The sequence below is a fragment of the Bombina bombina genome, chromosome 3 (genome assembly GCF_027579735.1).
Source record: "Bombina bombina isolate aBomBom1 chromosome 3, aBomBom1.pri, whole genome shotgun sequence".
Lineage (NCBI taxonomy): Eukaryota > Metazoa > Chordata > Amphibia > Anura > Bombinatoridae > Bombina > Bombina bombina.
Genome location: NC_069501.1, coordinates 595,643,905 through 595,669,358, shown reverse-complemented (window position 1 = coordinate 595,669,358; position 25,454 = coordinate 595,643,905). Strand labels below are relative to the sequence as shown.

The 25,454-nt window shown below is 34.9% G+C and overlaps 1 protein-coding gene across 1 annotated transcript; it reads left to right on the top strand.

The window, feature by feature from the left end:
* Window positions 1–1,030: 1,030 nt before the first annotated feature.
* IL22RA1 (interleukin 22 receptor subunit alpha 1) lies at window positions 1,031–23,604 on the top strand. Its single transcript, XM_053707176.1, has 6 exons — window positions 1,031–1,071; window positions 4,430–4,623; window positions 5,965–6,116; window positions 13,001–13,139; window positions 13,733–13,854; window positions 19,620–23,604. Exons 2-6 carry the CDS (start codon window positions 4,530–4,532, stop codon window positions 20,355–20,357), a joined length of 1,245 nt encoding a protein of 414 aa, XP_053563151.1. The 5' UTR covers window positions 1,031–1,071; window positions 4,430–4,529; the 3' UTR covers window positions 20,358–23,604.
* Window positions 23,605–25,454: the final 1,850 nt, after the last annotated feature.

Below are 25,454 nucleotides of genomic sequence, written 5' to 3'. Positions count from 1 at the left end.
ATGAAAATGGGAGAATGGTTACACTTAAAGTGAATGTAAATTTTGCTGCTAAAGTGCCCAGTTTTAAAAATTTGATTAAAAACGTGGGCACTTTAATTCATCAAAATTTACATTTCACTCGTTGTGAAAAAAAACAACAGGAGTGAAATGTAAATTTTTATGAATTAAAGTGCCCCTGTTTTTAATCGAATTTTTAAAAAACAAGCACTTTAGCATCAAAATTTAAATTCACTTTAACACCTGATTAATTGTTTTGTGCAACTGTAAAATACAATGATGCCATAGTAAAAAATGGAAGCCAATATCACTTTACAACAGCCAAATGGTGCTTTTTAAAGGGACATGCTTCCCAAATGCTGAAACACTTAAAAAGTAATGCAGCGTATCTGTAAAAAGCTGACTTAAAACATCACATGAACATCTCTATATAAAGGAGGAATATATTTTCCCTTAAAATTTCCTCAGCACACACATCTAATTGTAAAGGGACTTTAAACATCCAATCAGAATGCTGATAAACAAAACTGTCCATGTCAGGCCCAGGAGATTCAATATGCTTTAGCTCCCAAGCTGTATTTTATCTATGTATTTTTGGGATTAAACCGATGCTTAGCAAGTGACATTGATGCAAACATGACATGCTCTAGCAATTATACCATTTAATTATTGCTTTACAATATACAATATCCGTTTAAAAAGTACCAGCTAATTGGACTAGCTATGTGGGGTCACAACAAATGAACATATTCACAGTTTTCATCATATGAACAAAACAAACTTTAAACCATTTCCTGAACAGGAGACTATAGTATTATCTATTTTATATGTGTGTTTATTTCACATTGTTTATTAAACATTATTTTGCAGAATGCACCGTTTATGGCTGTCAGAACTTCTCAAAGAAAAATGTGAAGTTTAATGCAACTAACTTTGTTTACCTCTTGCTATGGTCCAAAGAATTGAAATTCAAAGAAATACAATGTTGAGATGCATAGATTATTTTATTAGAGGCTGGCATTTGTGAACATTAGTTTTACCAGCAGATGTAGAGTTCAGTGTCCAATATTTAAGGTTAGTTCAAAAATGTTCTATGTATAATCCTAAAGATCTGTTTAATTTAGCAATTAGCATAAACTGATACAATCATGGCAAATTAATTAAAGTGTTTTTCAACCAGTGTGCCGTGGCACACTAGTGTGCCGTGAGAGATCCTCAGGTGTGCCACGGCAGACTGACAACAGTGTGACATATTTTTTAAACTTTGCTTGTTTTTTACTCCCAGTGCAGGGGTAGTTTGTAGGAGGCATGGCATAACAGCACAATACATACAGTATGTGTGTGTTTGTGTGTATGTATATATATATATGCTGTATTAGGCTACAATGTGTGATTTTTTTAAAAAATTTGGGATGGTGGTGTGCCACAGGATTTTTTAATGTAAAAAAGTGTGCCACGGCAAAAAAAAGGTTAAAAATCACTGCACTAAGGGGCCTATTTATGAAAGACCTGTCGGACATGATCCAACATTGCGGATCATGTCCGACAGACCTCGCTGAATGCGGAGAGCAATACGCTCTCCGCATTCAGCATTGCACCATCAGCTCTTGTTAACTCCTGGTGCAGCGCCGCCCCCTGCAGATTCGCGGTCAATCGGCCGCTAGCAGGGGGTGTCAATCAACCTGATCGTATTCGATCGGGTTGAATTGCAGCGATGTCTGTCCGCCTCCTCAGAGCAGGCTAACAGGTTATGGAGCAGCGGTCTTTAGACAGCTGGTTCATAACTGGTGTTTCTGGCAAGCCTGAAGGCTCACCATAAAAACGCGCATTCAAGCTCCATACGGAGTTTGAAAGATATGCCCCCATATAAGTAATATAATTTATAACATGGCATTTAAGGAATTTAATGAAGAGTAGAATATTTTTACTATGTTAAATTAGATTTGCACAGATCTTTGTGTGTTGCATTTTCACACAAATAAATCCAGCCTATCAAAGAGCCAAATTCTTCTATCCATGTTCGTATTTGGTATTTGTTAATTAAACAAATCGCCAAATGCACATGCGTAGTGTGCAGTACATGTGTGCAATAAGCAACTCTTTCCTGCTGCACATTACCACTGTTATTATTATATCCAAGAGATTACAATTTTTTGCCCCTCACTGGAAAAATCTCTCCAGATGCCCATGTAAGGGCCAGATTATAATGTTTGCATGCGAGTGATAGGGGGGTTTATCTCGGGTGTTTGCGCTCATTGGGTTTACCACGGGTATTAACAGATGAAAGTAAACGCAATCGCTTGAGCACAATCGGGATTTATGCTGGAATAATTACCACATCCTCAGAACTCTGGATAATTGTTTTGCGAAACTAAAAAGTTGCACAAAGCACATCAAAAAGTTGTACAAAGTATAGTTACACTCATAATAACAATATAACATTTTATAAAAATATTGCACACAAAAGTTATAAGGGCTCAAAGATATGAGGTCTCAGGTGTTAGAAAACAAAAAATGCAGGCAAAGGGCCTTAACATAGAGAATGAGATACATACATATACATGTCTAAAGATGGATATGTATGTATGTATGTATATATATATATATATATATATATATGTATATATATATATATATGTGTGTGTACATACTGTATGTATTTATGTATTTATATGTTTGTATATATATATTTACAGACATATATCTATACTATAATTGCATTTGTAATGCGTCCGTTAGTGTCGCCAGTTGCGCACACATCCTCAAAGGAATGTTGGCGAGGCAGCCAACAGAATGATGCATCCAGGTGGATTCCAAAAATGGCATTTCGGAATCCACCGGGATGCAGCGAAGGCAAACGGAGTGTTACAAAAAAAAAAAAAAAAAACGCCCGCATTAAGTTTTTTAAAAAAACAAAACGCACGCAATAAGTATTTAAAAAAATAAAATAACCGCCCGTACTAAGTATTAAAAAAACAATAAACTAACTGGCCACACAAAGTATTAAGAAAAAAACAACTACCTAATAAAATTATTAACCCCTAAATCCGCAAACCTCAACATCGCAAACTACCTAATACATCTATTAACCCCTAATCTACCTACCCCCACAACGCATTAAACCTAATTTACCTATTAACTCCTACACCGCCAACCACAACACAAAAAACTAATTAAATGACTAAGCCCCATAACTTAACACCTTCTAAATTAACCCCTTAATTACAGTAAAAAAATTACTACATTACAATAGAAAATAAAAAAATATGTATATTACATTAATCTAATTTCAGTAAATAAAAAAACGCTAACATTACAAAAAATAATAAACAACACTATCCAAAATAAAAAAATTAAACCTAATCCAATGAAAATAAAAAAGCCCCCGAAAAAAAACAAAAAAAAACTAATCTAATGCTAACTACCAGGGCTTTTTGTAGGGCATTGCTCAAAGAAATCAGCTCTTTTACATTACAAATAAACCAAGTCCCCCCTAACAGTAAAACCCCCGCCCACCAAACCCCCCAAAATAAAAAAAAATAACACTAATAAACCTAAACTACCCATTACCCCTAAAGGGGCATTTGTATGGGCATCGCCCTTAAAAGGGCATTCAGCTCTTTTGCATTTACCCCCCCCCAAAAAAACTAATCTAAATAAACAAAATCACCCAAAAAAATAAACTAACACTAAAGCCCCAAATAGGTACTCATGGTTTTAGAAGTCCAGCAAAGAAGGTCTTCTTCCAGGCGGGTCTATCATCTTCATCCACAGCGAAGGCGTTGCGGAGCGGAGGTCCGGATCGGTCTTCTCAGAAGTGGCAATCCTCGGCGGTGGTCATCTGACCTCCAAAATCCTAACATAGGTATTTTTATATAGGGCATTCCCACCTTAATTTTGTGTAGTGCTATTAGTTGCTTTCTTGGTATAAAGAAATATGTATTTAGGAAAAAACAGAACATATTCTTGTATGTGAAGAACATTGGAATGTGAAATATTCATATTTTCATGTCAGGTTAGCACACATGAGAATATGTGATCGGGTTTGTACGTGAGTTGGGTTTTAGTTTTTTCCCCCACTTTTTTTGCTCCATTGACTTCTATGGGTGAATACGTTAACGTCCACGCGATCTTCTAAGTTTGGCTTTTTGCGCTCGTCGGGTTAGCAGTTTACTTTCAACTTATAATACCAGCACAACCTGACAATCACAAAAAGCTTACTTCTAGCACAGTTAATGCTCAAGTGGGAGCATTAATTAGCGCTCTAATTGTAATCTGGCCCTAAGTGTCCACACAGGGTAATACCGAATACAGATAGAAATGATATATTTGTGACCATCTAGCTGTCAATATTTAGTTTAGACTAGAGTGTTTTTTGTTTTTTGTTTTTAACATTAAAATGTATTTCGCTAACAAATTGTTCTTCTCATAGATATGGAGATAAAAATTGGAAAATAGCAAAAGATTGCCAGAACACTAGTACGCTATACTGCAACTTAACAAAGGAGATTATCAATGATGAGGAAGACTTTATGGAACACCAGTATTATGGGAGAGTTAGAGCATTGTCACAATATTGTTCCTCAGAATGGGTTATATCAAATAGATTATGCCCCAGAGAAGATAGTAAGTATAAACCTTTTCTAAGCAGCAGCACTATTTCATATACAGATCTCACTGTTTATTTAAAGCAGGGGTGTCCAAACTTTGCTCTCCAGAGGTTTTGGAACTACATTTCCCATGATGCTCAGCTAGATAAAATGCTGGCTGAGCATCATCGGAAATGTAGTTCCAAAACCTCTGGAGAGCTAAGTTTGGACACCCCTGATTTAAAGTAACCCCTCTTTCCATTTACCTGCATACTATTCTGCTTTTGCTTACAATGTTCCTTTTATGAAGTGACTATTTATATGGTACTGTCATTTATTTAGCTCCTCACTTGTTTTTACGTCGTTCATATTAAGATCATTTAGTGGTTTCTACATTATTCCACACAAAATCTTTCTTTGCACAAGCTAACTTCTTTTTAGCTTTGCCAGGGATTTTCAGCATTTTGGGTCTGATTAAAGGGACATGACACACTCTGTAATAGGAAATGTTTTTTTCATGTGTAGTAATACAGCTTTGCAATATACTTTAATTCTTTTTTACTCCCTTTATCTGTATTTTAACTTAAGTATGATATTTGGAAGTGTGTGCTGCAGACTTCACAATTCTATCTCTGCCACATATCTGTCCCTAATTGGCTCAGCAGTGGTGATAAGATACAATTCTAAAAATTATTACAGTTTTGCTAACAAAATGACACTGACAAACCTTGCCTATTACAATAACTAGCCCAGATAGGTTTCTCCAGATATGTGGAGTTTAGCAGCAAATAAGGTGTTAATATATCCAGAGTGTTTTTTTTACTCAGCTTTATAGCTCCCAACCGTCCTGCACCCTGCTATGATTGCTTTGGGTTGGGAGGTATGCCCCACTTCCCGCCTGCATACCTTCAATATCACGGTTTTAAAGGACTGGTCAAGCCCCACCATGACCCTCTCAGACACGCCCATCCTCTACCCAGACACGCCCCGACATTCCATCCCAAATATACCCCCACCCACATAATGCAGGTAGGCCATTTTTATCAAGTACTTTAACCTCTAGCATCCCAGAAAGCATCAGGCAAATGTTGGGAGGTATGCAGCTTGTATGGTAATTTATTGCAAGACTAGAAAAGATGTTGTATGTCCCTTTAATAACATCACAATTATTATTTTCCTTGGCAAAACTAAGACAAGTAAATATATTTGAAGTAATAGGTGAACATTGGTCGTAACCATAACTTTGTAAGGTTGACCTTGACCCAATAAAGGCCATAGCAAGATAAGAATTTTCTCCAAGGAATAATATACTATATTAAAGGAGACACCCTATGAGTCTTTTTTTAATTAATATGTTTAATTATTTTTATTTTGTCAGCCCATTTTAGCCAACCAGAACTGAACTATATTCAGGATGTCCACTCCGTAAAAATCTTTGTACAAGCACCGTCAGTACAAAATATTGAAGAGATATATAGTAATGAAGTTGAATATCACTTGAGTTTGTCCAAGCCAGAGAAGCAGGAATTGGTAAGCATTTATTTTCTGTAATCCTCCTTTGTCATATTAGATAATTTGGACTCCAAATGAAGATTCCATTTTGTTTTATAACTGTATGGCTTAAGAACAAGAAAAGACATTTAATAATATTAAAGTGAATTGATACTGTTATGTCATTTTATGTAGAGTGCATCTGGACCTGTTTTTGAAAATATCAACAAGATTTAACTTCAAATGATGGGGTTGATCACAATCTATCATTTGTTAATTATCTGTAATTTAATGGCTGCAAAAGATCCCTATTCTATGTCGATTTGATCACAGTCAGCCATTTTCAATATTTATTAGCACCGCCTTTTTCTTTATCGGTTTGCTTAAAAACGGCCAATAATATATTTAGCACATCCTGTTTTTGTTGATCATAATCAAAATTTTGATAATTATTAACAATTTTTAGGGCCATTTATTTATAAAGATGACATTACAAGTATTCAACAATTGACATAGATCATCTCATTAATCTTTCTAATGACTCTCTGGAATTCTATAACCAAGATGTTAAGTTCTCTCTAAGCATGAGTCCATCTGAACGAACGATCTATTCCATTAAACTTCAACATTTTAAAATAGAAAAAACAACCTTCAACATTAATATCACTTGAGGTGGCAGAAGATAAACAGAGTACACAGCCAGCGTCACAACTCCCCAGGGTGCCAACCTCTCTTGTAGAAGCTTTACACGTCAAAGAGTAATTAAAAGAAATCAGAGAAATCAAAATGCCATTGACCCCTCAGCTGTGCATGTAACAAATAGTTTGAGTTCCTAAGCGGATACAGAATTTATTTTTGCAGTCAAGACTGAAGTGTAAGTAAATAGGATTCCCATTTTCTCATAAAAGTAGTTCTATTTTGCATATCTCCCAGAGAATGTGCTTGTTCATAAAATAACTGTTGAAGTCATCTTTCACAGACTTTGCATCTAACCATAGCTGCAAAATACGTTTTGTGGCTAACAGCACAACATTGTACATAAGATTATTCTTCGTTGCTATCCTTTCTATCTGCAAACTGACAACTGATTCAGGTGTGAGCACAATTTGAGATTGGCAAGTGGCTTCCAATCAATATGTATAATGTTATCACAACATATGTAAAATATCCATATCAGGTGAAGAACACTTTGGGCATTCCCCTGAGGTTATGAGGGTTCATTTATGAAATCATTGTGGTGCAATAAATGTGTTGTGTAAGAACTTAGTATAAGCCTCTCTTATGTCAGCAACTAGTGTGGCTTTTCCTGACATTTTGTATGCTCTGTTGTACAAGGGCTCAGAAACATTGTCACCCAATATAGCAGTCCATTTTCCACTAACCTGCTGTAATGTAATGTTATTAGTAGCTTCTAATAGTAATTTATATGTCAGCGATAATGAGGTCAGTCCATTTTCCACTAACCTGCTGTAATGTAATGTTATTAGTAGCTTCTAATAGTAATTTATATGTCAGCGATAATGAGGTCAGTCCATTTTCCACTAACCTGCTGTAATGTAATGTTATTAGTAGCTTCTAATAGTAATTTATATGTCAGCGATAATGAGGTCAGTCCATTTTCCACTAACCTGCTGTAATGTAATGTTATTAGTAGCTTCTAATAGTAATTTATATGTCAGCGATAATGAGGTCAGTCCATTTTCCACTAACCTGCTGTAATGTAATGTTATTAGTAGCTTCTAATAGTAATTTATATGTCAGGGATAATGAGGTCAGTCCATTTTTGGTCAAAGAGATCATTTTGTAGATGTGATTATTAGTAAATTGTAGTAAAATTTGTAAAGTTTAAAGAATTAGTGCTCAGTATCTAAAACTAATCTAAACTTTACAAAGATGCTTCTTTTTTAAAATACTTACCATTGTGTTATGGAAAACAGAGTGCCAATCCTTCTTCTTCTGTATTTAGCATATTGATGACGAATTCGGCTTCCTCCAATCGTTGCGTGCCCCAAGTTTTTTTGGGGGGTGTTTTTTTTAAATTAGATTAGGGTTTTTTATTTTTTGGGCAGCAAAAGAGCTGAATGCCCATTTAAGTGTCAATTTAAGGGCAATGTCCATCCAAATGCCCTTTTCAGGGCACATTTTAATTTAGGTTTTTTAAAGATATGTTTTTGATTTTGGGGGGTGGGGGTTATAATGTTAGAAGGTTTAGTGTGTTTTTTCACCAAAAGAGCTTATCGCTTTAGGGCAATGCCCTACAAAAGGCCTTTTAAAGGCTTTTGGTAGTTTTTTTTTCAAATAAGGTTTTTTTATTTTGGAGTTCATTTTTTTTAAGGGCAATAGGATTAATTTTTTTGGATAATTACTTTTTTATTTTCTGTAAATTTAGATTTTAAATTTTTTGTAATGTTATGATTTTTTTTAAAGATTAGGTTTAATATATTTTTACAGTTAAGTTTTTTTTTATGGTAGTTAGGATTTATTTTGTAATTTTTGTGTATTTTAATTTGGGTTAAGTTAGGGGGTGTTAGGTTAGGGGGTTTAGATGCTAGTTTTTGCGATGTGGGGGGCTGGCGGTTTAGGAGTTAATAGAGTGTTTAGGTACATTGAGATGTTGGGGATGGCGGTTTAGAGGTTAATAGTTTTATTTAGTGTTTATGATGTGGGGGGATGGTGGTTTAGGGGTCAACAGTTTATTTATGAGTGTAAATGTACTTTGTAATGTATTTTTGATGTGTTTTGTATAAACTTACTTTTTAGTTTCGGAAAACAGTCAACCACAGCTCTTAGATGGCGGAAAGGATTGAAGTGTAAAAAGCGATTGCGCTAGTGCATTTGCTATTTCACTGCACCTGTAATATCAGCGGAATGAAAAAAGCTTGTGAAAAAGTGATTGCGCTAGTGCAAAACCGTTTGCGCCTCACTTGTAATCTAGACCACTATGGGGTGTCTGGTATTACTGAGGCCAGTGCTCTAAAAAAGTATAGAACCAGGTCACAAGTGGAGCGCTAAATATCCCTTGTACACTGGTATTACAAGTTAAGCACGCTTCCCAAGGCTTCAAAGGGAGACAGCATCAGAACCTAAGCGCATCGAATGAGGTAAGTAGCGCAGCGATGGCAGCAAATATAAATATATGCATTTTTATTATATACATATATATTTATGTGTTTATATGTGTATATACACATATTTACACATAAATATATACAGTATGTATATAAGCATATACTGTATATAGAGTTCCGTTAGAACACAATGTAAAGGCACTTTTAAGTGCAGTTTTTTTTTTCTAACACCCCAATTTCATCATCTCTACCCCCCAAAATACTGAATTGTGTTGTTTTTTTATTAAAAAAATAAAAATGGTACAATTTTTATTTTTTAATAAAATACACTACACTGTATTTTGGAAAGGGGGTTTGGGGCATATTTATAAAATTAACCAGAGGTCTGATCTGTGGTTAATTATATAAGCGCTAATTGCTGCTGCAAGCTCGATTTAGCAATAACCACTTGTTATGGCTGGTTATTTATCGAGGGCACATTTGTCCATTTGCAGGCAAGTTATGAAAAGAGCTTTTCTACACCAGCAAGAAGGGCCCTTCTTGTAGGTGTAGCCCAGCAGTCATTGCTTTTCCCCCTTGCTGTAAACTGATTGTTTTATAGTGGTTTCCAGGCCACATTGAAGCCGCACTGCACTGCAAGAAATCTCAGGCTTAATTCTCTCCCCAATGCTAAAAAATATAGTCACCATCCGCTTGTCTTTACTAGACCACCTCTGCCACGGATTCTGGCAGCGCTCAAACAATGCATCTCCTCTGCACCTCTAGCAGCACCTCTAATGTTGCTGTGGTTTCCCTCTGCCTCCCAGTGGTGGAGCTTCAGGAAACCCTCCTGCCTACTGTAGGCTTCAGCTGAGAGAAAAGTCTCCACCAAGAATTTGCGGCAACTAGTCTGAATGGCGGACTGTGATATTGCCGGGTTATGTATAAAGCTTGGCAATTCAGCTATCATTCAGGTTTCCCACCCACTGTAAGTCTCACATATATATTTTTATACCAGGAATTTTTTTGCCAAGAATCTGCTGCCTGTAGTTAATATTGCAAATAATCCAAAATGTGGCAGCAAAATAGGAGTTTTATTATAAACACACACAGGAACAGCAGAGCAACGTTTCGGGAGTAACCCCTTTGTCAAGCTGATTTTACACTGTTCAGAACATCAATTTATACATAGCCCCCATTAGAGGGCGCTAAAGAGCATATAAAAATTAACTCTATCATATCCATTGTTAAATCATTACACATTATGACAGATAACTTGATATACATGTTTACATTATTTACCAAAAATAATATACTGTATCTAATAAGGTGCAATAGAGTACAATAATATATTTCCTACATTTGATCAGAAAGCAAAAAAGGAATTCATATATATACACACATACATAAATTCAATGTTACATTTAAGTTATTTCAAAAACAACATATCCAAAAACAACATATCCAAAAATTACAAAATAGGCATATCCTTTACAGGGAGATTGTTTACAAAAACACAGATAGATCTAACTCTCTATTTAACCCAGAGGGCTCTATTGTGCCAAGCTTCTGAATCCAGAATGATTCCTGTTGTTTTAATAAACATTCTCTATCACCACTATGACGTGGTCTATGTACACATTCAATTACCTGAAACCTAAGTTGGTTTATCGCATGACCCATTTTTAGAAAGTGGTATGCCACTGGTGCAGTGACTTTTTTCATACGTATATTACTTTTATGTTCAATTATCCGGTCGCGGATACTACGGGTAGTTTCACCAATGTAACTCCGCCCACAAGGGCATTTAATTACGTAAATTACAAAGGCAGAGTGACATGTGAGGTATCCATTAATATTATATTTATGACCAGTGGTTGGATGGTAAAACATAGATCCTTTAATAAGGTTTCCACAGCAGGAACAACCTAAACAAGGGAAATATAACTTTGAGTATTCTCTTTCTTGCTAGTGCCAATGTCAGCTCTAACTAAATATTGTTGCAAATTAGGTCCTCTTTTATACTCCGGCATAGGAGTATTTCAAAACTCTGCCACTTCAGGGTTATATTTACTTAAAATGTCCCAATGTTTCCTAATGATTCTCTGGATAACACAACTTTGGGCATTGTATTCAGAAACAAAAAACATTCTTTGACTATCTTTAATCTTTTAATTTCCCTTTCTTGGAGCATAATAAATACTCTCTTGGGGTATATAGGGCAAATTGTTTCTCATTTTTAATAATGGTCTCAGGGTAACCCTGCTCCAAAAACCTATCACTCATCTCATCTAATCTGTAATTAGAAACCTTTTCATTGGACACAATCTTTCGGACCCTAAGGAATTGACTTTAAATAAAGAGGGAGGGGGCACTATCGTAGCATAAAAGACTATTATGATCAGTTTCTTTTCTAAATAAGTCAACTTGTAAACCAGATTTAGATTTAATAATTCTTCTGTCCAAAAATACCATGCTCTCTTCACTCCATGATAACTTAAATTTAATGTGACTTGTAGTGGCATTCAGATCATCAACAAAAGCCAACAGGGATCCAACGTCGCCCAACCAAATGCCGAAAATATCGTCGATATAGCGCCACCAACAGGTGCCATATCTATTAAATAAATCATGAGAAAAAAAATTAATTTCTCTTCATAAACATTCATAAAAATATTAGCATAATTGGGGGCGACGTTGGATCCCATGGCTGTACCTTGCACTTGCAAGTAATAATCATCTTCAAACAAGAAGTAATTGCAATATAGGACAATTTCAAGTAAATGGATAGAAAAATCAACCTGAGTGGAGTTATATTTACCATTATTGCTAAGCACCAGTTTAACAACACCTAAGCCACTTTCATGAGTTATGGATGTGTACAAACTTTCCACATCAAGGCTGAATAGTAAATACTTATCAGTAGATAGATTCAATGTGTCAATCTTCTGCAAAAAATCACCTGTATCTTTTATAAATGAGGTGGATAATTCCACATACGGCCTTAGTATTTTATCCAAGAAGATTGAGACATTTGTAGTTACTGAGCCATTGCTGGAAATGATAGGGCATCCTAACATTGCACAAGCAAATGCTCTGGAGGCTCTGGCCCCTGCTCTCACGCAACTAATAGCGCAAGATCAAGGCTTTTCAATCATCCTGATCGGATCTAATTGGGATGTTTTAACTCTGCCACCTTAAAGGGACACTGAACCCAATTTTTTTCTTTTGTAAATCAGATAGAGCCTGCAATTTTAAGCAACTTTCTAAGTTACTCCTATTATCAAATTTTCTTCATTCTATTGGTAACTTTATTTGAAAAGCAAGAATGTAAGTTTAGATGCCGGACCATTTTTGGTGAACAACCTGGGTTGTTCTTGCTGATTGGTGGATAAATTCACCCATCAATAAACAAATGTTGTCCAGTGTACTGAACCAAAAATTGTCTGGCTCCTTAGCTTAGGTGCCTTCTTTTTCAAATAAAGATATCAAGAGAACGAGATAATAGGAGTAAATTAGAAAGTTGCTTAAAATTGCATGCTCTATCTGAATCAGGAAAGAATAAAATTGGGTTATGTGTCCCTTTAAGACTGCAGAAATGGCACCCTATACATTATATTGTATAGTCTATGGGGACTTGTGTAGCTAAATAATTTGCTAATCTTTTCTAAAGTATTGTAATCAACCCCTATGTTAGAATCAAGTTCTGTAGAATACAAGTAAATCTAGAAATATTTGTATACTGCTCTTTAATGTACTTGCTAAAAACTAACTGTTAAAAGTATCCTTTTAATTGAACATAGATATATAAATATGTATTTAAAAATAGATTAGAAAAAATGACCTAGAACTGTAAATGCTGCTTCTTTATTCTAGTTGGAAAGGACACAGGACAACAATATATTTGAGTTTTCTGGCTTGAGTCCTGACACCAAATTCAATGGAAGTGTTTATATTCTGATCAGCAAGGAGAAAAAAAGTGAAACTCTGGATTTTGTGGTACAAACACTCCCAGGTAAAATGTGTATTTTTCTTTTGTTTTCACTTAAATATATCAACAGAGCCATATATTCAATAACTAAACAGAAGAAGCATGACCTAATTCTACTGATTCCTCAGACTCACAAGGCTTTAAGGGACAGTATACACCAATTGTCATATAACTGCATGTAATAGACATTACTATAAAGAAGAATATACACATATAGTGATATGAAAATACAGTATAAAACCTTTTAAACTTACTTAGAAGCTCCAAGTTTAGAACTGTTGATGAGATTAGCCTAGGACACCCACTATAAATTGCTTAGAGCAGAACCTCTTCCCCTTCACCTGCATATGAAAAGACTCATTATACAAACAGAAGCAGTCTGAAGTCTGTATACCTCAGTATACATCTAAACATTTGGGGCTTGGGTAGGAGTCTGAAAATCAGCACAATGTTATTTAAAAATAAGCAAAACTATACATTGTTACAAAAACACACCCAGATGGGCTATATAAATGGATTGTCTACAAAACATTTATGCAAAGAAAAATCTAGTGTACAATGTCCCTTTAAACACAAGACCTAAATATAAATATATATGTGTTTCTTTTCTCTCGCAGACAGTTTACCAGTGACCCTGATTGTGTGCGCTTTTGTTACCTCTGCTTGTCTGTTAGGCGCTGGCGTAATCTTCCTGGGTTACAAATATGCCAAAAAAACTGAAAAAACTCCAGGCTCATTGGTAAGGTTTACCTATAGAAATAGTAATATTTGTTTTATGTGTAGCAACTTACATGCACACTGTCAAATTGTAATATCTATTTATATTAAAGGACATCTTCAAAGTAGCAGTTCATAGCAAAATCATTTTTATATAACCCAATCCCTTCTTATTTTTCCTAGATCCAACTAGGTCCACTGCTTTGTTACATCTATGATTTGCTATATTAATTGTGCAAATTGTGTAGTTGAATATATATATATATATATACAGTATATATAATTTTAAAGGGACAATAAAGTCAAAATTAAACTTTTGTGATTCAGATAGAACATGTGATTTTAAACAACTTTTCAATGTACTTCTATTATCAATTTGCAGTATTGCTTTGTTCTCTGTGTATCTTTGGTTGAATAGCAGGCTCAGGGCAGCAATGGACTACTGGTTGCTAGCTGAAGACAACTGGTGAGCAAATAACAAGAGGCATGTATGTGCAGCCACCTCTGACCAGCTAGCTCCCAGTAGTGGATTGCTGTTGCTGAGGATAGGAACATATGTTTTTCCACAAAGATACCCAGAGAACAAAAAATAAAATTTACTTTTGATTTTACTGTCCCATTAATGTAAAACAATTAGATATAATCGTTCAGAACTAACAGATTATGTGGAGTAGGCAGATGGATATAATGAGCTGAAATTTACAGAAGAAAATAAAAAGATTGGTTATCTGTCAAAAAAGTTAAGAGTTAAGAATAGGCATCGTACTTTGCCTATGGTAGTGTCAGTAAAGTCAAAATTAAACTTCCATGATTCAGACAGAGCATGTGATTTAAAAAAATACCAATTCACTTCTATTATCAAATTTACTTAGATATCCTTTGTTAAGCGTAAAGCTAGGTAGGCTGATAGAAGCTCAGGAGGGTGCACGTGACTTTAGCAGTCTATGGCAGCAGCGTTTGTATCTATATATAACATTGCTATAAACACTGTTGCAAACACTGGTACCAGATGGCTAGACACACGTGCATGCTCCTGAGCTCACCAAGGATTACTCTTTAATAAAGGATAGCAAGAGAACTAAGCTATTTGATAACAAAAGTAAATTGGAAAGTTGTTTAGACTGTCATGCTCTATCCAGTCCATTTAAGTTTAATTTTGACTTTACTGTCCCTAAATTGGAAAATTGAAAATGAAAAGGGCACATTTTTGTGTACTTTTTCAGAGAATCCCCCCCCCCCCCCCCCAAAAAAAAAAAAAACAACCTTCTCATCTTTAAAATATATATATATCTAGGGAAATTAAAACAAAAATACCTATGTTTCTATGAGATACATTGCAGTCGTTGTTACTTGTGCTAGGTGTAACTCACTATACTTCATTTTTCTCTTTGTCACATGAGTCAAAAATCCAGCAATTCTGGATTCCTTGACAGCAAATTCCTATTGATCATTACACAATTTGAACTTCTACTTGTGACTCAGAAAATGTCCTCAACTTGATATTTAGACAGTTTGAAGGCCTTCTTCCTTACTGAAGCGTACTAGAGGTTGTGTATATACAAAACTAATTTGATGGCTCTGTGCAAGAGAAATAAACTAGTAATGGCACTGCTGTCATCAGAAAGCTTACAAATCATTGAGGGTTGTAAATTTTGAGTTTTGGGATTCTCTTTCCCAGAATTCAGAAGAATAGTTTACTTTTGTATGAATACATCTTTCTTAAAGGACCAGTAAACACACTAGATTTGCATAATCAACAGATGCATGATAAAAAGACAATGCAATAGCACTTAGATTTGTTTCTGATAAATTTCATTTATGTCTATTTCCACTCCCCCTGTACCATGTGACAACCATCAGCATATACGTATAATTTGTGAATTCCTGCACATGCTCAGTAGGAGCTGGTGACTCAAAAAGTGTAAATATAAAAAGACTGTGCACATTTTGTTAAAGGGACAATAGAATTGTTATTGTTTTAAAAGATAGATCATCCCTTTATTATCCATTCCCCAGTTTTGCATAACCAACACTGTACTTTTTACTTCTGTGATTACCTTGTATTTAAAGGGACAGTAAACCTTAAAAATAATGTTATATAATTCTGCACATAGTGCAGAATTATATAACATTATTTAAGTGCTATAGTTCTAATAGCCTTTTTTCTCTTTAAATATGTAAAAATTACGGCGCTTTTACAGACCTGCTCTCTGCTCTCTGCTGAGCGGGTCTGTAATATTTAGTCAGCGCATCGGGCCAGCTGTATAGTCACAGCCCGGCCCGACCGCGCCATAAGACTAAGTGCAGCTCGTTCCTGTGACAGGAGCGAGCTGCACTTAGTGCTATGGCGCGGTCGGGCCGGGCTGTGACTATACAGCTGGCCCGATGCGCTGACTAAATATTACAGACCCGCTCAGCAGAGAGCAGAGAGCGGGTCTGTAAAAGCGCCGTAATTTTTACATATTTAAAGAGAAAAAAGGCTATTAGAACTATAGCACTTACATAATGTTATATGTGCAGAATTCTATAACATTATTTTTAAGGTTTACTGTCCCTTTAAGCATCTTCAGACAGCCCCCTGATCACATGACTATTTTTTTCTTTGTATCTATTGACTTGCATTTAGTATTGTGTTGTACTAAATCTTAAATAACCCCTCGGGCGTGAACACATAGTTATCTATATGGCCCACATAAACTAGCAGTCTCCTGTTGTGAAAAGCAAATGCAAAAGCATGTGATTAAGAGGCTGTCCATAGAGCCTTTGAAACAGGAAGAAATTTTGAGTTTTAAATGTTATAAAGTATATTAATCTAACAATGTTGGTTATGCAAAGCTGGGGAATGGGTAGTAAAGATGCTATCTATCTTTTTAAACAATAACAATTGTAGTGTAGTCTGTGCCTTTAATTGAAGTAAATTGGAAAGTTGTTTAAAATGTAATGTCCTATATGAATCATGAAAGTTTAATTATGACTTGAGTGTCACTTTAATTTTATAAGAGATTGACTACAACAATGGGAATTAGGGCGGAAGGGAGCAGTATTAGTAGAAATATACAACAAATCTTTTTCTATCTATAACTAGCATAAAATTGTTCTATACTAACAAAAAGCCTGCAGGAGTCTCTGCTGTTATAACATAGTCCATGTGATGTTCCCCAAGCAGGCTTGGTTGAAACCTTTGTAGGTATAACATCCATAGCACTGAACATATAAATACATACAGTATGGTTACAAATACACAGTTTACCACAAAATAAAAGACAGCTTATTTGCATGATATAGTAGTAAGAGTTTCATGGCACAAGACTAGGATTGCCATATTGCTGCTTTTACCCCTTAAAGGGACAGTAAACCCAAAAACGTTTTAAATATTTTTTTAAAGTTCATTATATATATTACATATTTCAAATAAGTACCTGTTAAACCTTTTCACTTGTTTTCTAGTTATTCCTCAATAAAAGTATTTATTTTGCCAAACCCATTTTGTATCTCCTTACGTGGACCCTATAATGATGTTCTACTTAGGTAGAATCATCATGGCGACCCACATGCGCATATAATTATTTTAAAAGTAACGCATGCGCATCTTGGCCCCTCAAACCTAGCTAATGCGACACGTCACTATACTGACATGGGAAGCAGGGCGGACTTCATAATAGTGACGTCGACGTTGGTGGGAGTGGCGCACCCGGACGCTGAACATTCACCGAGCGCAGGGGGAAATATCTGTGTTAGGTTGCTTGAGTTAAGTTTAATAAGTAGCCCTAGGCTAACGAGCAATTCAATTTGATCTTAGTAAAAGGAAGTAAACCCATAGACTAACAAGCATTTTTTAACCTCTAGAAAACGAGCATGTTGGTTTTTATTTCTTAAAGTAGACAACCCGCAGTGTGACCAGCAATTATTTTTAACCACTAGACTAACGAGCAAGTTTTTTTGTTCTTACAACAGATTAATCGCAAGAGCTGCAAAGATTAAAAGCAACAGCAATTTAGGATGTGACTAAAGTTAATTATTAACATCCTAAGTTGCTGTTGCTTTTAATCTTTGCAGCTCCTGCAATTAATCTGTTTTTAAGAACAAACAACTTACTCGTTAGTCTAGGGGTTAAAAATAATTGCTGGTCACTTTGCGGGTTGTCTACTTTAAGAAATAAAAACCAACATGTTCGTTTTTCTAGGGGTTAAAAAATACTTGTTAGTTGACTTCCTTTTACTAAAATCAAATTAACTTGCTTGTTAGCCTAGGGGTATTTATTATACTTACCTAAAGTATAAACCCCTGTAGTATGTGGACACTATTGACATTCGCAACCTCGCGCATGCTAGGTTTCAATAAAGAGCGTCCTTTTAATATTTAAATAAGATGGGCAGAAACAATTGCCTATTGGATGTTGATGATCAATTAATTTTGCATAAACTCTGCCTATTTTATGGGCGGTCGTTACTGCTTGTTGCTTGTGAATTTTAAAGTTAAATTAAAGATATTTAAAAGCTTCTTTTCAGGAAAAAAGTAAGTTAATTTTATTGCATATATATCTCTAATTTTAATTATGTATTTTGTTTTGCTAATACTTGGCAAAGATTTCTAACCCTTTAAGGACAAGGCCATTTTTTAATTTCCTTCCCTTAAGGACCAGGGCTATTTTTACATTTATGCAGTGTTTGTGTTTAGCTGTAATTTTCCTCTTACTCATTTACTGTACCCACACATATTATATACCATTTTTCTCGCCATTAAATGTACTTTCTAAAGATACCATTATTTTCATCATATCTTATCATTTATTATAAAAAATATATAAAATATGATGAAAAAATGTAAAAAAACACACTTTTTCTAACTTTGACCCCCAAAATCTGTTACACATCTACAGCCACCAAAAAACACCCATGCTAAATAATTTCTAAATTTTGTCTTGAGTTTACAAATATCCAATGTTAACATGTTCTTTGCTTTTTTTTTGCAAGTTATAGGGCAATAAGTACAAGTAGCACTTTGCTATTTCAAAACCATTTTCCCCCCAAAATTAGCGATAGTTACATTGGAACACTGATATCTGTCAGGAATCTCTGAATAACCCTTCACATGTATATATATATATTTTTTAGTAGACATCCCAAAGTATTGATCTAGGCCCATTTTGGTATATTTCATGCCGTCATTTCACCGCCAAATTCTATCAAATAAAAACAATCATTTACTTTTTTACAAACTTTTTCACAAACTTTAGGTTTATCACTGAAATTATTTACAAACAGCTTGTGAAATTATGGCACAAATGGTTGTTAGTGCTTCTCTGGGATCCCCTTTGTTCAGAAATAGCAGACATATATGGCTTTGGTGTTGATTTTTGGTAATTAGAAGGCCGCTAAATGCAGCTGCGCACCACACGTGTATTTCAATTTACTTTTGTTATCAAATGTGCTTTGTTCCCATGATATCCTTTGTTGTAGAGATACCTAGGTAGGTGTCTGGAGCATGGATGGGCTCTTAAGAATATGTCCCTGCTTTTCAACAAAAGATACCAAATGGATTTACTACATTATACTTTAAATAATAGGTCCGTTGACTCCCAAAAATATATGGTGATGCACAGGTTTTAAAAACCTTTATACTGTCCCACTAAAATACATAATAAACAAAACAATTGTAAGAATTGAATATATCTTAGGATAATATTTCAAATCTGTAGAGGAAAAGAAGGGAAAAATATCACCTTACAATGAAACACTTTATAACTATAAGTTGCATGTGACTAATATTTATTTATTATATATTTAGGTTTTTGGAAGCACGCAAGCTGTCCAGCCAATGAAGCCATCAATGGATAAAGTGATCAGTTTTCCCATTAGTAATCCCTCCTGTCTGATACATTTTACACCATTAATGCCTGTCAGAAGTCCTCATACAGCACTTGACAATAAAGGTCAAACTGTTTACAACAATCACTTTCAGAATCACACAACCATCAGTGAGCAAGTGCTTAAGTGCTCCATGCCATCCTCATATTGTCCCCAGCCACAGAGAAATCTTACAGATTATGGATTGTTTGAGGATAAGACTGAGTTGGAAACCATAGTTAAACCATACCTCACTAATAATACAATATCAGAAATGAGGGAATACAAACAGACTCATGTACAAATTGAGCCTTCACCAGTAATTTACCAATCACCAGAGATTCCAGAGAAGGTGGATAATGACATTTTGTGGCCGTTTTTAAATGGAACTTTCTTGTTAACAACCGTCAAGGTCTCAGATGATACGGATAATATGGATTCAGAGACACTGATGGAACAAAACGAGGATCCGAACACCATTATGTTATCAGACACAAGCACTCATGATCCACTTATTGATATCTTCAGAGAAGAACAAGCCATAGAGGACTCTTCTTTAATGATGCTCATAGACAGACCATATTCTTTACAGTGTCAAAACAAGAACTTGCACTCTGAGACACTTGAGAGCTGTACCAGACAGGAACTGTATATGACACAGCACTTTGTTGCAGATTAGACTATATAAAAAATGCCATCTTAAAGGGATAGTAACGTCAAAATGAAACGTCCATGATTCAGATAGAGCATTCAATTTAAAACAATTTTCCATTATACTTTTATTATCAAATTTAGTTTTCTTTCTTATATTTTGTTGAGGAGTAAACCTAGGTAGGCTGATAAGAGTTTACAAGCAAATGTCTATAGCATGCTATGGCAGCAGTTGTATTTTTACAAACACTAATTCCAGACAGATAAAGATACGTGCACGATCCTGAGCTCACTAAGGATTACTATTTAACAAATAATATCAAGAGAACTAAGCAAAATTTATACCACAAGAACAATGGAAAGTCGTTTAAAAGTGTTATGTTTTATCAGTCCATTTAAGTTTAATTTTGATTTTAAGATGATAGAACCTTTATATGTTTGTTCTTATGATTTGAACAAAATGACAAATGTATTTATGTATATAAAAATATATTTTAACAGCTTTTTTTTGGTTTAACTGCATTTTTAAATAGATTTACACACGTAAGAGATGTTTATCTTCCCATGAATTAGGTTATCAAACTGACCTAACACCTACAGATTGTTTCTAGTTCATTAATCTATAATGACTTCCTCAATAAGTGCCATATAATTATAGTTGTCTTTTTGTATTATTGTATCTATTTAAGCCCAGGGTATTTACTGTATATTGCTAAGTGGTAATAGGAAAATATAAATGTTTCAGAAGGATTTAGACATAAGTAATATAATAACTTCTTTCTTCTAATGTGAAAACATGTGTTATTAAAAGATTAAAGGGATATGAAACCCAAAATATTTCTTTCATGGTTCAGATAGATCATGTGATTTTAAACAACTTTACAGTTTGCTTCATAGAAACATAGATTTTGACTGCAGATAAGAGCCATAGGCCTAGCAAGTCTGCCCTATATTTCCTTAAAGTATAAATGTATCTAGTATGTAGGATAGCCTAATGCTTGTCCCATGCATTCTTAAAGTCCCCCACAGTGTTTGTCACTACTACCTCTTGTGGAACTTTAGTCCATGAATCAATCCCTCTTTCTGTAAAGAAGTGGTTCCTCAAATTACTCCTGAATCTACTACCCTTTAGCTTGAGATCTTGAATATTTCTTTTAATGTAAAATACTAACTTGTTTAGCTTTACTAAGCCCTTTAACATACTTGAAAGTTGCTATCATATCACCTCTTTCTCTTATCTCCTCTAAGCTATACATATTTAGGTCATTGAGCCTCTCCTGGTAAGTTTTATTTTTTAGACCATGTACCATTTTGATAGCCCTCCTTTGCACAGATTCAAGTTTGTTAATATCCTTCTGAAGATATGGCCTCCAGAACTGCACACAATAGTCAAGATGAGGCCTAACTTATGATCTGAATGTAAGTTAAGATGCCGGTCTGTTTTTGGTGAACAACCTGGGTTGTTCATGCTGATTGGTGGATAAATTCACCCAGCAATAATCAAGTGCTGTCCATTGTCTTGAACCAAAAATTGCCTGGCTCCTTAGCTTTTTCAAAGCAAACTGATATTACAAGTACATTGGAAAGTCATTAAAAAGTATTGTTTTATTAGTCCATTTAAGTTTAATTTTGATTTTAAGATGATAGAACCGTCATATGTTTGTTCTTATGATTTGAACACAATGACAAATGTATTTATGTATATAAAATATATTTTAACAGCTTTTGTTGGTATCTTTGCATTTTTAACTAGATTTAAACACAAAAGAGATGTTTACCTTCCCATGAATTCGGTTATCAAACTGACCTAACAGCTACAGATTGTTTCTTGTTAATTTAACTATAATTACTTCCTCAATAAGTGCCATATACTTATAGTTGTCTTTTAGTATTATTATATCTATTTCAGCCCAGGGTATTTACTGTATATTGCTAAGTGGTAATAGGAAAATATAAATGTGTAGTTGTTATATATTATATTACGTTTGTGTATGGGCTTATCATGGTAGTTTAAAAGAAGATTATCGCATATCATGTGGCTGGTAATTTACATGTGGATGTAAAGGACCAGTAAATACAGTAGATTTGCATAATCAACAAATGCATGATAAAAAGACAATGCAATAGCACTTAGTGTGTATTTTAAATGAGTAGTAGATTTTTTTCTGACAAGTTATGTCTAGTTCCACTCCTCCTGTGTCATATGACAGCCATCAGCCAATCACAAATGCATATACATATTTTGCACATGCTCAGTAGTAGCTGGTGACACAAAAAAGTATAAATATAAAAAGACTGAGCACATTTTGTTAATGGAAGTAAATTGGAAAGTTGTTTAAAATTGCATGCTCTATCTGAATCATGAAAGTTTCATTTTGACTTGAGTGTCCCTTTAAGGACAGCCTATGACAGTGCTGCTAACATGTATGTGGCCTTAGAGAAAGCTTTTCACAGTGCTGCTAACATGCGCATAAGTCTGTGGGTAAGAACAAAGTATGAGGCCATTAGTATGCACTTAGTCTTAGAATAAGGGCCCAATGCAAAGCCAATGGGAAGGGCTTTGTACATGGCTGATGTGCACAGGCCTAGCTTGAGATAAAGAGATATTTATGGAATAATATAAAGGGATAACAGTGACACGTACAGGGCTACAGTCTGAAGCATTTCTATACATTTTAAAAAGCCTAGAACTCAATATTGCTGCTGAACCAGTCAATTAATCATTATTTCCTACCATTTAATGAGGATTTAAAATAGTATATACTTTTGATACAAATGCCATCGCTTCTGTTGTCTCATTTGACAGATGTTATTGATAAGTACCACAACATCTACATTTCCTACAGATAACACCAAAAAAGGCAGTAAAGGAGCCTAAATATTGCTAGAAATCTCTAATGAACCTGTGGCAACGTTAAATTTAATCTATATATATATATAACAAGTTTTTGTTGGCGGATGTATATAACAAGCTATGATGTTTGTTTATCAAGGTTTTTTTTTTTTTATCTAAATGACCATTAAATAAATTAAACACATGGATAAATTACTGAAGTGCCAAAACAAAGTTTAAAGCATGTCATTGTTGCTAACTAATTTGAAGAATATTGTTTATAAAGAATTTTCATGCATCATTTGTTTGTTTTGAAACAAACTGGTAAATTCAATTTGTTTTCTTTACAACTGGATGTCTTTAAGCATTCTTTAAATAACTTCTTTCTTCTAATGTGAAATAAAGGTGTTTTTAAAAGATTAAAGGGATATAAAACCCAAAATGTTTCTTTCATGGTTCAGATAGAGCATGTGATTTTAAACAATGTTCCAGTTTATTTCATAGAAACATACTGTAGATTTTGACGGGAGATAAGAGCCATAGGCCCAGCAAGTATGCATAATATTTAAATTAGAAATATATATAATATAGATATAGCTCAGTGGTAGAGCATTTGACCGCAGATCAAGAGGTCCCTGGCTTAAATCTGGCTGTCCACTTTCAAATATCCTTTGAAGAGCAATATCTTAAGGAATATTTACTCAAAAAAGGAAGCAACACATAAAAATGTAAGAATAAACAGGTACGTCTTTGGCACAGATAAGGGGATGTGGCTCAGTGGTAGAGCGTTCAACTGCAGATTAAGAAGTCCTTGGTTCAAATCTGGGTCCCCTTTCAAATATTCTTTGAAGATTTTAGGTTATGTTTACTAAAAAAGGAAAGCGACACATAAAAATAGCTCTGTGGTATCCCCCGCATTCCTCAAGAAATTGCAAGCTAGTATTAATTCCTATATATGGGGCCTACACAAACCTAGGATAGCAAAAACAACTATTTATCAATCTTTGGATGAGGGGGGACTCGGTGTACCTAATATGACATTATATTATCAAGCAATAACATTGCAGAGAATCCTAGAGTGGCATACGGCAGTTAACTCCAAGGCGTGGGTTTCACTTGACTCACAGCTCTTAAAGGTGCCACAGGTAGGCGCACTATGTTGGATTGCTAAAAAATACAGACCACCAAATATACAAAAAATAACTCTATTGCGGCAGGTATTTCAAAATCGGGATAAGATGTTAAATAGCTACACAGGACTATCATCTATAAAATCCCCACTGTCCCCTGTCTTCACAAATGCTGAATTAAAAAAAGGGCTAGAAATAGGAGATAGTGGAAGAGGTGAGATTGGCTACTCAATACCATTTTGCGTACTAGTCCACAATAACAAACTGAAACCGAAGGCTGAGCTGCAGGACATAGCAGGGGGAATCTTTATAAATTGGTTAAAATATGCCCAATTAACACACCTAGTACAAACCTCTCCATATAGGGATGACCTCATACGACAACTCACTGATTTTGAAAAACTATGTTTAAACACTGCACCACTTAGAGGTACATTATTTATAGCAAGAAAAATATTAAGTAAACTAAAAAATACCTCACTGCCCACTTATGTTAATAGATGGCATCAGGAGCTGTCAACAAACATGGAGCCCAAACATTGGAAACAATTGTTCTATAGTACTCATAAAGCTTCAGGGTCAGCTAATATTTTAGAACTAAATTTTAAGATTTTGACAAGATGGTATCTGACCCCGCACAGACTGAAAACCATCTACCCACATTTATGCTGGCGTGGGTGTGGGGAAGCGGGTACTATGATACATATCTGGTGGGCATGTAAAGAATTAAAACCAATATGGAGAGAAGTAGAAACACTGGGAGAATTTTTGTTTGGTAAAGGTTACACATTGCAGGTACCTCATGCAATTATTTAATCAGAAACCTGGAAAATTCTGTAAAATACGACAAGCGGTCTTCCAGATAGCACTCAATAGCGCCAAATCTACTATAGTGAGAATGTGGAAACTAAAAACACAACCCACAAGACAGATGTGGATCAATAGAACAGATGAGTTATTTATATTAGAAACGTATGGATTCTATAAAAAACAGAAAATGGAAGTTGCCCTCCCTTGATGAAAGCAAGCAAGCAAAAGAACCCTCCGTCCACCCCTTCCCCCCTCCCTTTTTTTTTCTTCCTTTTCCTCTTTTTCACTTCGTTATGAGAACATTAGAGTACAGGAGGAATTTAAAACAGATCATAATTAAAATAGAGGTTTT

Coding starts and splice junctions, on each gene's coding strand:
- IL22RA1 (XM_053707176.1), top strand. CDS start 4,530: ATGGAACACCAGTATTATGGGAGAGTTAGAGCATTGTCACAATATTGT. Junction 13,140..13,732: donor TGTGGTACAAACACTCCCAG/GTAAAATGTGTA, acceptor TTTCTCTCGCAG/ACAGTTTACCAGTGACCCTG. Junction 13,855..19,619: donor AAAAAACTCCAGGCTCATTG/GTAAGGTTTACC, acceptor TTATATATTTAG/GTTTTTGGAAGCACGCAAGC.